Source organism: Centruroides vittatus, unplaced genomic scaffold (assembly GCF_030686945.1).
Source record: "Centruroides vittatus isolate TY-2023 unplaced genomic scaffold, ASM3068694v2 scaffold_149, whole genome shotgun sequence".
Lineage (NCBI taxonomy): Eukaryota > Metazoa > Arthropoda > Arachnida > Scorpiones > Buthidae > Centruroides > Centruroides vittatus.
In genome coordinates this window covers 3,111,096-3,126,273 of record NW_027122681.1, presented here as the reverse complement: position 1 = coordinate 3,126,273, position 15,178 = coordinate 3,111,096, and the positions used below count along the sequence as shown (strand labels likewise).

General features: G+C 35.8%; 1 protein-coding gene across 1 annotated transcript in view; it reads left to right on the top strand.

The window, feature by feature from the left end:
* The window catches only part of LOC136987240 (histone-lysine N-methyltransferase SUV39H2-like), a 78,550-nt gene that overhangs the window by 31,693 nt on the left and 31,679 nt on the right, over nt 1–15,178 (top strand). The window contains exons 6-7 of the mRNA XM_067284939.1: nt 5,170–5,818; nt 5,979–6,080. Of these exons, the coding sequence (XP_067141040.1) occupies nt 5,170–5,818; nt 5,979–6,080 (751 nt within the window). The remainder of the gene's footprint in view (nt 1–5,169; nt 5,819–5,978; nt 6,081–15,178) is intronic.

Here is a 15,178-nt window from a genome sequence, read left to right as displayed (position 1 = left end):
ATATATATACATGGATTATGACAATTACATTCTATTCTATAAACCACACCAGCTTTTTTTATAGGGTCTAAATTATTCTTACTATTATTATTAATATGTTTACAAATGTTTTGTGAAATACTATTGGTCAAAGATGGGGCCAAACAAATATTATGATTATTAATACTTTTCCTGCACTTCTCAAAGATATTTTTAATGTATATAAAGTTTTTATATATTTTATCGGTTTTCAACTTCGTATTATATCTATTCTTTAAATAATATGTTTTCCATTTATTAAGGATAAAGTTTGGGTAATTGTTCAAAAGGAATTTGGTATCTAATTCTTTTAATTTAATATTTATGTTATAATTATCAGATATTCTAGTATATATGTTTTTTAATTCGACTATATATGCATTCTTTTTAATGTGATCAGGAATACAAGAGTGGTAATTAATAGTTTTGTTTACATTACAAGATTTTTTATAAGTTATAAAGTCAAATTTTGTAGGATTATTCACTATGGTAATATCTAAATAATTAATTTTCTTATTTATTTCCTCTTCAATATCAAACTGTATAATCTTGTCTATGTTGTTTATTAAATTATATATAGTTTCTTTATTAATCAGATTTCTATTATATACTATCAAATAGTCATCTACATACCTCATTATTAACTTTATACCCCTAATTTTACTAATTTTTTTATCGATGTCAATCATTACTAATTCAGCTAGTTTTGGTCCCATCTTTGACCCCATACTGATACCATTATTTTGTCTATAAAACATACCATCAACTTCAAAATAATTATTCTTATAAGCGAATTCTATTAAATCTAACAAATTTTTTTGGATACCAAGGTCTTTTAAACTGTTTTCTATCATAAACCAGGTTATGCTAGGATACATATTTTTATATCTAAGCTCATTAAGCAATCTGAATTCTCCTTATTTAATTTCAATAATTTATTAATAACAGTATCAGCATTTTTTATACTATAGATAGAATTATCAATATCTTTTAATTGTTGTTTTATGTATTGCTCTAGATTATACAAGATGGAAAATTTAAAGTCTACAATAGGTCTAAATTTTTCCTCTGTTTTATGTGTTTTTAATCTAATATTAAGTTTTGGGGTTCTATTATTTTTAGGATCCAGAATAAAATTTTTATCTGTATTACTTATATTATTATTAGTATAACTTTTTTTAATTAATTTTGTTATTTGTTTTTTTATATCCTCATAGGGATCATTATTTAATTTTGTATAAATATTGCTATTAATTTGTTCACTAGTCTTAGTGTTATTTTTAACATCCTACGCAATGGAAAGGACATTCTTAAACAAGATAGACTACTGGGAGTCTACCACATCCCATTACAAGATCACAGATTTGGTAAGGGGCTTGTGTACATCGGCTCCACAAAGCGCTCCTTGGGCATTAGAATTAAGGAACATGTCGCCGACATGCAGCACGCCAGGACCACCACAGCTCTTGCTACTTATGCCAGTGATCCTGATATAGAACCCGACTTTAACCAGGCAAGGATCATCCGCTACACACCTTACATTGAACACCTAAAGTGGTTTGAAGCCCTGTATATTTACAAATTCAACAATACATGCATCAATCGCAAAGAGGAATTAAATTTCTCTGTGGTGTGGCAAGCGCTCGTAAATAAAGAGCTGTAAATTCTCCTCAACACTACGTATCTAGTGCGCATGCCTTGTAGATTTTCACAGAGTTTTACGTATTCGAATTTCAAGTAATATTCGATCTTAACGACATTTTAACGGAAATTTGTCGCGACCTGAAGAAGAACCTTGGAAGGTTCGAAAACGTTCATCAAATCTAATTTTTTCATTCTTTGGATGATTAAATACTCACCGGTAACAGGTTTTTTAGAAGTATGTAATTGTAAAAATATTATAAAACAAAAACATATTTATCAAAATTACATGCTTTATTTGAACCGTGTGCTTTTTCTATCACGTAATCTATAATTTTGTACTCTGCATTTTTGAAAATTTTTCAATTTTATTGGTAAAATTCTGTATTGTGTTATGCACACAGATAACCTGAACATGTATAATCGACCGAATAGAATCATGACGTCAACAACAAAGACGAGATCATTACCAACAACCAAAATCGTCTCTGTCTCTGAGAGATCAAATTTTTTGTTTTGACGTCATTCATCTCTGAAAGAACAGACAAGTGACCACCAGAATACAGCCCCTGGTTTCAACTTTCATCTATCCAACACCATTCTCAAGATTAAGGAACGATTGACAGACAGCAACAGATGACACTGGGAATTTATAGGTCTATAATATTTTTTTCAAATTGCATTCCAATAACACTTCAGAGGAAACCTTTGCACAGAAACATTTTTTTTAATGGCGAGTGAATGTGTATTACTGTTTTTTCTTGAAAGTAACATCTTGTAAATAACCACCATATCCTGTAAAATTTAAAAATCATCAAGTGTTTCTGGCACACCCTATACTATATGTATTAATATAATATGTAAAGCAGTATTATGTATAATTTAAGATTGGAATTTAATTCACAACAAATTTTAGCAATATGGTATTTTAATTAAAATACACACAAAAGAATCTAATAAAATGAAATACAATATTCAGATAAATCAACATTTACATTACTATATAACCACTATGTACAACATTATAACAATAACTATAAAATAACTTAATAAAATTGATGTTAATTTACCAAAAACTGTAACCATACTTAAAGTGAAGTCTGTACCTCACATATACTGCTGGTGTGATATTCAGTTTTTGGTGGCATTTTCATTTTGATATGTTCTTTATCTTTGTTTTCTTCTCCAATACACCATGAAACCAAAATCATACTTTACATTAGAGAGGTTGCAGCCAAAGATTTCATCTCTAAAACATGAACACCGAACGTTGAGTGCCGCCATTCTGTAAGCCTAGAAGTTTGACAATGGCGTTTGGAACGTCATTGGAATCATGCTCGACATTCCAAACGCCATAGTCAAACTTCTAGGCTTACTGGATGGCGGTGCTCAATGTTAGGTGTTTACGTTTTAGAGATGTAAACTTTGGCCGCAACCTCTCTATTATACTGTCCCCCTTCTTTACATTGGTCAAATACAATTACCTTTTGCTTTTTCTTTTAACTATTATGGGAGTAATACAATTAATATCACAATGTTAACTATAAATTGAAGTTTAAAACATCATCAAGGGTTATATACATTTTACTTTGATTAAAATGGTTGGCAAGTTCCCTCACAACATCAAACCATACTGTTCACAAAGCAGATTTATCCTATCACGTGACTATTTGTAGAGACGTATTATCTACTTTTTAAAATTTATATTCAGCCACCACAACTCTTTGAGTTCTCTTCCTAAAATATCATTTATTTTCTTATTTATTTACTTTTTTTTATGTACAAATTGTCTGTAAGGCTGAGACTCCACTAGTGTAAAACAGGTGTAAAACCCCTCGCGTAAAAGCCTTTAATAACGTGACCATGATATTTTATGCCTAAGCAGGTCATAAAACCAGTGTAAAAACGAGTTGGGCAGTGTTCAACTTTCAATGCAAATACAGCTGTAAAACAGTACCATCCACCAATCAGAAGTCAGTGAAATCTAGGTCATTGTGACACGTGCGAAAATGGCGGAAAACAAGCTTTTGTATATGTTCTCTCGTGGCTACTTTAGAATAGATCTGGAAAGATTTATTGAAAACATCCAAAAGTATTCATGTATCTATGACAAGAAGTATCCCGATTATAATAATTGATGCCTAAAACACGATATGAATGGCCAAAGGAAAATTCTTCAATTTCGAGGAGTATCTAATAAAAAAGCTAAGCTTATAAGTGCTGTATATTATCTTAATAATACAATAATAAAAGTTAACATATGAAAGTAAAGATATTATTTTTACTACATTTGTAATTATAGTACAGAAAAAACTCGTAGAATATAATCATTGTCTTTATATAGATATATCACGTATACAGCCGTACAGGTGTAACTTCAACAGCATCATCGTCGTAAAAAGTTCGTTAGCCAGACCTCCACCACAATCCGAGCACAAACGCAAATAGGTCACGTAATTAAAAGTTTTTACGGCGAGGGATTTTACGCCCGTTTTTACACTAGTGGAGTCTTGGCCTAAGTTGTTGTTTGTATGTGTTTTTTTTTTTTCTTATTCTGATATTTTGATGGTGTTTAGTTTACTCTGACATCCATTTGAATTACAGTGCTTGGCAACAACAGAATATTGGGCTGCAATTTTAAAAGTTATAGATGTATAAATATCTACTGGCATTCATTATCTAACTGTCTGTCCTTCTTTAATTCCGAGAATAAGCATTAGATAGATGAAAGTTGAGACGAAAAAAGGAAAGCTTAAAGACAGGAGGCCTCAATTAACTATATACAAATTTCCAGTTTGCACCAGAAATCACGTTATTTCAGTTCAAAAATTTTTTCCTGAACAGAGTTAGATGATTGGCATGATTCTATTGTCAACAGGAAAAGTATTTTGTACAGGGGCAAGACTACTAAAATTGAGAACATTGTGATGATGTCACAATAAATGACTGTTCTTTATAATTATACTTAATTGCACGTACACGTTCACTAATTCTTAATTTTAACATAACACCTGTGAATTGAAACGTTTGCTGTTTGTAGCAAAAGGAAATATTTGTGCCAAAATTTATATTAATGAATGTTTGAAAAAAAGCTTAACTTCTATATTGTAATAATATATTGCATTTTGGGATTACAGTTAGAAACTTGAAACTGTAGAGAAATGATTACTCCACAGGCATATGTATGATGTTTTATTTTTGTTCTGTCAATTTTCTGTGGGGTATAAGCCATTGCAGGTTACATGTACAAAAATATGGTACATTTATCATAATTTGCATTGATGTGGACTTAATATTTTTAAGGTTGGAAGTTTAAAGGAAGCTAAAGTTTACTGTAATGTTTTATTTTTAAATAAAATTAACAAAACTTCATTTACATTTTAATTTAAATTTGAAAATGTTAATCATTGTATAGGTTGTTTTGTTTTATACTGTGATAAATATAGTAATTTTCATGAGTGAAATTTATGATGTTAGTATAATTTATATAAAATTATTTTGAATTTTCAGTATTAAAAGAAAACTAAATTACGATCCTGATGCCAGGAAAGAAAATTTAGAGAAAGTTTACAAACTTTTCATGGAACTTTGTAAACCCACGGCGAAGGATTTAGCAACATTATTCAAATTGAAGGGAATTTCGTTAGATGAGTTTGAAAAATCAGGCTCAAATGTAAAGAAATTAAAAAGAGATTTAAAACAAATGCTTTCTCACTCATTGTACAATGGAAATGAAAAGGTCATAAGAAGACTGGAAGAAAGATGCAATGCCGATTTAATAGAATTTGCTAGAAAAAGAAAAGAAGTATTGGTTGAATTGAAAAAGTGGGAAATAGAGATTAACACCATGTCCGAGATCTGTCCCGTTTTTGTTGAAAACGACGTGGATTTAGAAGGTCCGCCACAGAATTTTATATATATAACAGATTATAAGGCCGGAGATGGAATCGAGATTCCCGACGATCCCCTTATCGGTTGTGAATGTCACAATTGTTACGAAAATCAGAAAAATTGTTGTTCTATGCAATCGGGAGGTAAATTTGCTTATACTAAGTACGGTTATCTAAAAGTGCCAAAAGGAACACCAATATATGAATGCAATAAAAGGTGTAAATGTGGAGATGACTGTTTGAATCGTGTAGTACAGAAAGGTAGAAAGGTAACCAATTAAATTTTATTTTAATTGTAAATATTAGTTGATATATTCTAGTTAATATTGAAAATTTAAAATAGAGTGGCATATACTTATAAATATGAAAATTACACAATTTCGAAGATTTTCTTCATTTAATTTAATGTACGATACTTTATGGTTTCAGATAAAATTAGCAATTTTTCGCACACATGATGGTCGTGGATGGGGAGTGAAGTCACTGGAGAAAATCAAAAAAGGAACATTTATTATGGAATATGTTGGTGAGGTAGGTTAATGTTTGAACAGGAAGAGATTCAAGATTTAACTTATTTTTTTTTGTATGTTTACTTGACATGTCTAGAAATTAAATTCCATTGGCTAGAGAGAAACAGAAACTTTGGACTTTTTTATTTTCCTAAGAAACTACGAGGGTTATCCAGAAAGTAACGATCTATTGCACATTCTGGCTGCGCAGTTTGATCTCAGGCTACTATCTGAGGTCGAACAGTTTCGTTGACATCTTTTCTCTGTTTTGTGCGAGTGCTATGAGAAACAAGTTGTTATTGTGCATTCTGTGATTGTCAACAATAAACTGTGTATGTTGCAAAGTCCCGCTGACTTTGAGGTTAGAAATGTTATTTGATTTTTGAATGCTCCGAAGTTGAAACCTGCAGAAATTTACCATCAACTAAAGGAAGTGTATGGTGATACTATAATGAATGAAAGAAATGTGAGAAAGTGGTGTGAAATGTTTAACAATGGATGAACAAATGTGCATGATGAAACTCGACCCGAATGTCTGTCACTCATCGCAGATGATTTGAAGAATCAAGTGAAGAACAAAATTGTGCAAGACAGATGCATAACCTTGGATGAGTTACACGTTTCTTTCCCTAACATTTCTCATTCTTTGCTTGGTGAAATTGTCTCTGAACATCTTGGATATAGCAAAATTTGTGCACGATGGGTTCTACGGCAACTGAGTGACCAGTACAGAACACAGAGAATGGATGCAGCACTGACATTTTTGACGCCGTATCACGCAGATGGAAAAAATGCTTTTCTTGATCAAATTGTTACTGATGATGAGACATGGGTGTCTTACTTAACTCCAGAGACCAAGCACCAATCACTTGAGTGGCATCATCCAAAAAACCACGAAAATTCAAACAAACTCTGTCAGCACGAAAACTCATGGCAACAGTGTTTTGGGATCGTAAGGGTGTTCTCTTGGTGGATTTCATGCCAAAAGGCACTACGATCAATGCAGGTCGATATTGTGACACCCTAAGAAAACTACAGTGAGCAATCCAAAATCATAGGTGTGGAATGCTTTCTCGCAGTATTGTGCTTCTTCACGACAATGCCCGCCCTCACACTGCTGCTGCAACCACAGGCTTGCTGGATTGATTTGGGTGGAAAATGTTTCATCATCCACCCTACAGTCCAGACCTTGCTCCTTGCGATTTTAGTTTTTTCACAAAGCTCAGAGTTCCTGGGCGGGAAATGTTTTGGAAGTGATGACGAGGTGATGATGCAGTAAACAACTGGCTTAATGGACTGGCAGCAGCCTACTACGACATGGGAATTCTAAAGCTCGTGGACAGATATGACAAATGCTTAAATAATGATGGTGATTATGTAGAGAAATAAAGTAAGCTTCAATTTTGTAAGTGACAAGTTTTTGTTAATAAAATATATTTCTTTTGTTTATTAAAACGAAACAGTTGTTACTTTCTGGATGACCCTTGTACATAGTTAGAGCTATTTTTCAACATATTTGCCTTTGAGGTTTAGACATTTGCTGTAGCAGATAAGCAAAAGGTTATCTGTTTCTATGGCAAATGGTTAGCAGAAAATTTTGAAGAGAACTTATGGACACAACCTTACAAAGATGTCTGTTCTGTAGCTCTTCATTGAATTGTCCTTCCAAAAACTTTTTCAAACATGAAAATGGGTGAAAATCAGTATTATATGGCAAGTGTTCAAAGATTTTCCACTTGAAGTTTTTCATCAGTTCCAATGTGCTGCGAGCAGAATTTGGCTGTGCATTATAGTAAAGGGATGCTTATAAATCATTAGTAGCATTACAACCTGCATATAAATATAGTGAAACCTGGTTAACTCAAAGTCATGTTTACACAATCATTTTCTTTTCCCAATTGTCTAGCATAAGGATTTACACGTTAAATCAAACTGGTTAACTCAGATTTGTGGAACTGTTTAACTTGAATGGGGTTTAGATACAGTATTTTCATAAACTCTTCGAAATTTTAATTTTCTGTTAAATAAAATAATTAACATTCATCTATTGAACAAACTAATCTGAAACTTTCTATAAATTGTGGGAACCACATATGACTAAAAATAAACATTGTGTCACGTGACTGTGGGTGAGGGTGTATGCTTCCAAACAGCATGTGTAATGTAGATTCTGTAACTGCCATTCGAACTTACTTGTTTTTACTTGATTGCTGATGGATTTCTACGGCTAGCTGACATAATAAATAAATAAATGGATTTTTAATAAATTAATTTTAGAATTGGAATGTAATTGTTTTTTATGTAGAAATTTTAACCTCTGCAGCAAAATTTTAAAAATATAACAATTGTAAAGAATGCCTTTTGTAATAAAAAATAAAACAACAGATCGAATCTAAGTGCAAAGTATTGCAATTTAAAAAAAAAAAAATCCTTACTAAACACTTAGGAGTGAACAGATCATCTAGGAAAGCATTTCTCAGTAGCTTATTTAACCATTCGGTTAATGTTTGAGTTTCTGGACAGCACTTGCAGGGTTACATCAATGCAATAATTCTTTGTAAAAAGACTCATGGAAATATTATATGGCTAGTTTATTAAGGGCCACCAATAAACAAATGCATCAAATTTTGAATTTTAGCCAAACATCCAGTCCATCACCTCTCTATCAGAATGCATTTCATGAATGAAACTAGTCTTTGAAGAAGAAAAGAGACAAAAGCAATTTGATGTTCAGCAAAGTTGGGGAGAAAACCGAATTGCAAATGAAATTTCTGAGTTGCAGAAGATAAAGAAAGTAACCCATGATACACCAGTGGAACTCAGAAAACTTGAAAACTAAACTATTTGACTCAGAGTCCAGTGCTTGTTGAACAGTTCAGTTAAAAAGAATAATTCATAGCTCATAGAGATGACATACAGTGTATTTTTGATAATATACTGTTGTACTTCTGTTGCTATGGTAAGTTCATTGCAGATTGCACTGTGGTGATTCTGTGCTTTTCTGTTTTTAGGATGCTAAAATGACTTGTGAGAAGTGTTCCAAGACAGTTAAATCCAGTGGCGTAGCGTGGGTGTCAGCCGCCCCGGGCGGAGGAAAGTTTCGCCGCCCCCTTATTTAGGTATTATTATTATTTATTGTAAAATTTTGCCGCCCCCTTAAAGTGCCGCCCCACTATGCTACGTCACTGATTAAATCCATCAACTTATTCTATTTGTTTACATTTAAGATGGATATTTAGCAACTCCAGTTCTCAGTTGTCATTAAGTTGGATTAGTTACTTTCATTAGGTCTGTTGTTCGGTTTAATTTTACGAGTAAGTTTTATAAATTTTCTTAAATACTGTTGTCAGCATAATTCAAGTAATTGAAGTTGTGCATGTTTATTTTGATTTCTTCCTCCCTTTCAAATGCCTGGTTTACAAACATGTTGAAATAAGGAGAAAGAGGACAGCCTTGTGCCAATCCCTTATTTATATTAATATTTTCAGTTATTATTAGATTGTTATATTTTATTATGATTGCTGTTGATTCATAATATTATTTGAGAAAGTCAATAATTTCAAATTGGGTTTTGTTCCATGATATAAATTAAGTGTTCTCTGCTAACGGAGTCTAGAGTTCTTAAAATCTGTGAAGCTACAATATACTCTTACTGTATTTTTGTGAGGCTCTGGACAGGTCTGAACCTTCACTGAAATTTGCATTAAAAGAATTTAAAAAAAAAGAAGCTAGAAATAATTTTTGTTGTATGAAAACGCAATGCAAACTTTTAAACAATAGAAGAATGTGAGTCCATTGACCATCTTTGGTTGGGGATTGAATTAAACTTCGATTTTACCTCTCCCACAATCTAAGTTGACATCTCATTACATAGTAACGTGTGGTCAACCACTTAGAAAGTGAAAATGAGGAAAAGCAACAATTGGACTGGGCAATCAAGGATGGAAATGAATAAAACACTGGGAATTCAAGGACGTGATGGCTTCTCCTGAAAGTTCCAAGTGTTGGACCAGTTGATGTGTGTGTGTGTGTCTTGTGCCCATCTTTGTCTCTGTCTCTTGACCTCAGATTGATATCTTCCCATCACTGGAAGTCGACTGCATTGTCCTGGAGTCATTGAGACATCGAGAGAACTGTCATTTGCAAATCAGGGACACTCCTTCATTTGGGACTATCTTGGAAAGGAGAGGAAGACTCAGAGGTTGCTGCCAACTTAGAACTTCCAAGATTGAGGAAATCTTGGAAGCTTTTTTTCCATTTCAAATAAACAGTTTCTTGTAACCGTAGAGTCTGTCTCAGTGCTGATTTTCCACATACGAATGCTTTGCAACTCATCAACCCTCTTGACATTTCCATCCCCATCAGCAACCTTACATTTTTAGTAGTGTTCAGCTATTTTGTATTGTGAAGATAGGATTGACTTGAGTGACTTTTGCCTGAAATTTCCTTGTTCCTCACCTATTATTTGAATCTGTTTCGAAGAACTCTTGAAGATATTTTGTATCCAAGATTGAGAAGAGTTACAGGTCTGTAATTATTGCAATTTTCTTCTGTACCTTTTTTTGTGTATGGGTATAAGTGTGACCGGAGGGTCGACACCTCTTTAGTGCCTCGTCAGGAATGACACCACTGGGTCTCAGTTGACCCGGAAGTAGCAATGGTAGTTTGAGTTGAAAGTAGGTCACACGAACGATTGTGTGAGTGAGCGAATGGATTCAGGACAGAATGGGAGACAACACACCGGAGATGACTCATGCAGAGACTACATTAACAAAACAACATTTATAAAGACCAACAACTGCCGAATTATCGGGCTAGCAAATGGCTATAGTAATATTAATATAATTGCTAGCCAATAATTCGGCAGTTGTTGGTCTTTATATATAACGGGTTAGTTGTTGTTTATTTATAAAACAACATTTATTTGTAAAGGATGAAAAACTCATTACAATACATAAATAGGGTTAGATAGGCCTAATGTTGCAGTCCTTGAGAGAGAGAGTTCACGTATGATTCACGCGGCGATAAATACCTGACGTTTCTTGGATTGGGTTGTTTCGGGATTTGGACGTTTTTTGTGAGGACTCGGATATCAACAGTCTGGAGGTTGTCCAGATTTGGGGCGTGCTTACGAATATCCTCATTAGGCAAATGGTGTGTGACTAAGCTCTCTAGATTATCGCTGATTTTGCTGGACCTTTTTACTGTGCATCATTTTTGAGGAAATCATTAGAATCAGCTCTGCATCTCAGTTCGCACAATATATAATTTATGCGAAGGTCTTAATTAGGGGGGAGATAAGTAACTCTTAATTCAGGAATTTTCGATTGGTTCTAGCAGATGGGGGAGTAATTTGTCGGGGCGGCATCAAGGGTATTTAAGTAAGGTAAGGGGATGTACTTGTTCTGTTAACCCCTCAGGGTTTGTTAGCAAAGCCTTAACTGTTCTCGATGGGCTTAAAGGTTACTTAACCTCCAACAGCAATGGGAGGTTGAGTAACAAGGAGCATATGAGGTTTATTGTTGATCAATTTTAGAAGATCATTGAACTTGCCTGCTCAAGCTCTTTTTACAGTTCATCTGAGGAAATTAATAAGAGGATAGACTCGCTACCTACAAAGGATGATCTAGACAAAGCCCTTGCTTCTCAGTCGGTTAAAACAGAGGAAGCCATTAATGAGCTGGTTGAATTGGTTCATGGTTTGGGACAGGCCCTCTCAGCTGTTGGTATTCCGTGGGTCAGGAGGGCCTCAGTAGTTATAGTGATGTGGTTAAGCGTACAGGTGGTTTTTCCAAGATTTTCACACCCAAATTGTGTGATACAGTCTTGGTCTATGGGGACCCTGAAGCCAACAATTCAGAAGCAATGCACAGGTTGCTTACTGACAGTACATTACATTACATTACATTAGTTGAAAGAGGGGGACTCCTGGTATCACTCAGAGGTATGACCAGGAGGAAAAAGGAGATGAAAGAAGAGGGAGAAGTAAGAAGATTAGGAGATGAAAGTGGGTCAGCATAAAGATGAGAACTCGAGCGCCTGCATTGCAATAATTGAAATAAACAGTATACAAAACATCGAAAAACATACATGAGAATAATACAAAATATATACAAATGGGTGGCACGACAATTAAGTTGTTAACAAAAGCAAAGTGATTACATAAAATAAACTATAGGATAACATACAAAAACAGGGTAACATGAAGAAAAGTACATTGCAGATATTGAAGATCGCAACAAACATGGGGGACAAGGTATACACGTGTACAACAGTGAAATAATAATACAAATGTAACAGAATGCTGTGAAAACTGAACACTAAGAACAACAGGTGAAAGTAACATTAAGCACCAATTTATGGTAAAGTGAGCACATACAAATGCGGACTATTAACACTAAGCGAAACAAAGGTGTGACGCGTGGAGAGAAGTTGGCAAACAAGTAATACAGAGACAAAACAGTACCTGTAGGTAATGAAAAGCGATAACAAGGTCAAAAAGTGAAGAAAAGTCTGTTCACGTTGAACCATGGTTGTTATAGCGCTGGTGCATGAACTGCGTGGTGGATCGAGAGCCTTAGTCGTCTGCAGGTACTTCTTTAGCCAGTTGAAGATGTCTTTATTCTCTATAAGGTTGTCCAAGGGGCAAGGCCAATTATAGCCTGCGTGGAGCACACTGCTGATGAGATTGTCTCTGTTTCTCTCGAAGAGTTCACAGTCCATAAGGAAGTGCAGGCTGTCTTGGTTCAAGATTCCATCACAGTGGCAGACGTTAGAGTCCTTAAGGCAGAAGCGCTTCAGGTAAGCATTGAGGTTGCCATGGCCCGTGAGAAGTTGGGTCATGGCAAAGGTAGGAGTAAAGTGTTTCCAATCCAGGCGTCGATAGACACTAGGAATAAATTTGTAAGTTAACCTACCAGTCTCACTGCTATCCCACCCAGTTTGCCATTCTTGAAGAGCTAATTGACGGTACCAGTTCTTAAACAATGAGATTGGAATCTTGTTGTAGCTTGAGGGGAGAGAAGAGGCGGCAGCCTCTTTGGCTAGATGATCTGCGGCCTCATTGCTGGTAACCCCGGAGTGTCCACGAACCCAGTTGATAGAGATGTTGTGCCTACGAGAGTTGTTAGATAGGAGTTGGTGAATCCTGATAACGTTGTCACCTCTTTGTCGCAGGCCAGTGATGGAGTGGATTGCCGTAACACTATTCGAATAGATAGCTATAGACTTATTGGGGGGGAACCAGTCCTCATAGATGTGTTCTACTGTGTTCTAATGCTTTCGTAATGGCGAGAATTTCCGCCTGAGGAACGGAGCAGTGGGGCCCCAGCTTGTAGGCTGACCTATGGGTTTTGCCATTCCAATGGTTATAGAGGATGAAAGCTGCTCCTACATTAGTACCATCTTTGCTACCGTCTGTATAAATAGAGAAATCTTTGAGTCCATTTGTAGTCAGAGGATCATTGACCACCGTAGGGTAGTCTTGAATTAGATTGGTATGAGTGTCTTTCAATTCTACACCAAAGGTAAGAATATCCGTTTTTAACTGGGTGGGGAGATCCAAGATAATGTTGTTGTTTTTGTTGTTGTTGGTGTGACATTGATCATTGGTAAAGAGATTCTTAACTTTCCATAGTCTGGAGGCCATTCTGACCTTCATGTGGACTGGGAGCAGTCCAGCAATGACGAGTAAGGCGGAAGTCGGGGCAGTCCTATAGGCCCTACAGATGCGTAGAGCTGCCGCCCTTTGTGCTTTAAGGAGCTTCTTCTGGATGTAGATTTTGTTGGTGGCCTTGTCCCAGATGGGAGCCGCATAAAGGAGCATTGGCTCGATGGCTCCAAGGTATATGTGTTTAGCTGCGTTGTAACCAATACCCCTGGTGTTCCTGGCTATACTCGCAAGGGCGTTCGAGGTCTTTGTTGCCTTAGCTACCACCATATTAATGTGGTTGGTCCACTTAGCTGTTGCTCGAGCAAAACACCAAGGTACTTGAATTCCTTAACTCGAGGAATGCGGATGCCATCGATTTCAATGCGAGGACTACGTTGAAGTGGGGTGTTCTTTGAAAAGATGATGTAGGAGCATTTTGTATAATTTATGGGGAGGTTTATGCTCGCACTCCAGTTAGAGATCTTAGACAGGATATTGTTGCACAAGATAGGAAGGTTACCACTGTTCTTGTCAGATATCAGAAGAACAGTGTCATCAGCATAGCCCTGTAGTAAGAGGTTATCGTTGATGTTATTGATGATAGAGAGAAGCTCACTATGGACGATTGACCACAAGCCAGGCCCAGCAATAGAGCCCTGTGGGCAGCCCTTAGTGACCTGATGGATGTAGCTGTAGTTTTTAAAGAAGAACCCAGCTTTCCTGTCTTCAACAAAGCTTTTAACTATGCGGAACAGATTATTGGGGCAGTTATGAGACTGGAGCTGATGGAGGATGGCTGGCCACCAAAGGTTGTCAAAGGCACCTCGGAAGTCTATGGAGGCCAAAAGCGTGTGCTTACCTGCATTTTTGGCGCCTTTAATGTAGTCTATGATGCTGGTAAGGGCAATGGTTGTTGACTTTCCTGGCTTAAAGCCGTGCTGGTGGATGCTGAGAGCACCTTTTCTCCCGAGAATAGTGAGGATCCTAGAGGTGACCAGCCTGTCGAGGACTTTGCCCATTATAGGAAGCAGGCTGATGGGTCTGTAGCTATTCGGGAGAAGTGTGGTTTTGTCTGGTTTCTTCGTAATAAATTTGATTGAAGCCATCTTCCAGTCCTTTGGGAAGTATCCCAGAGATAAACATCGATTATAGAGAGCAACAAATGTCATTGGGATAACCAAGAAGGCCTCCTTTATCATTTTGCCATTGATTTGGTCTAAACCAGGCACTTTTTTGATGTTTATAAGGTTGATGGCATGGTTGACTTCTCTAAAGGTGAAGATTAGATCATCGTCCTGGTTAGTTGGTTGAGTTGAGCTGGTGCGAATCTCATGTTGTTCAATGGTATCATTACTGGGGTCGTCCAGAGGAAAGTGATAATCAAAGAGCTCCTTGAGAGTGTTGTGAAGGGTGTTGGTGTAGCTGCCATCACTAGTTTTAATGGCCGAGGGAATGTCCACCTTGTGCCT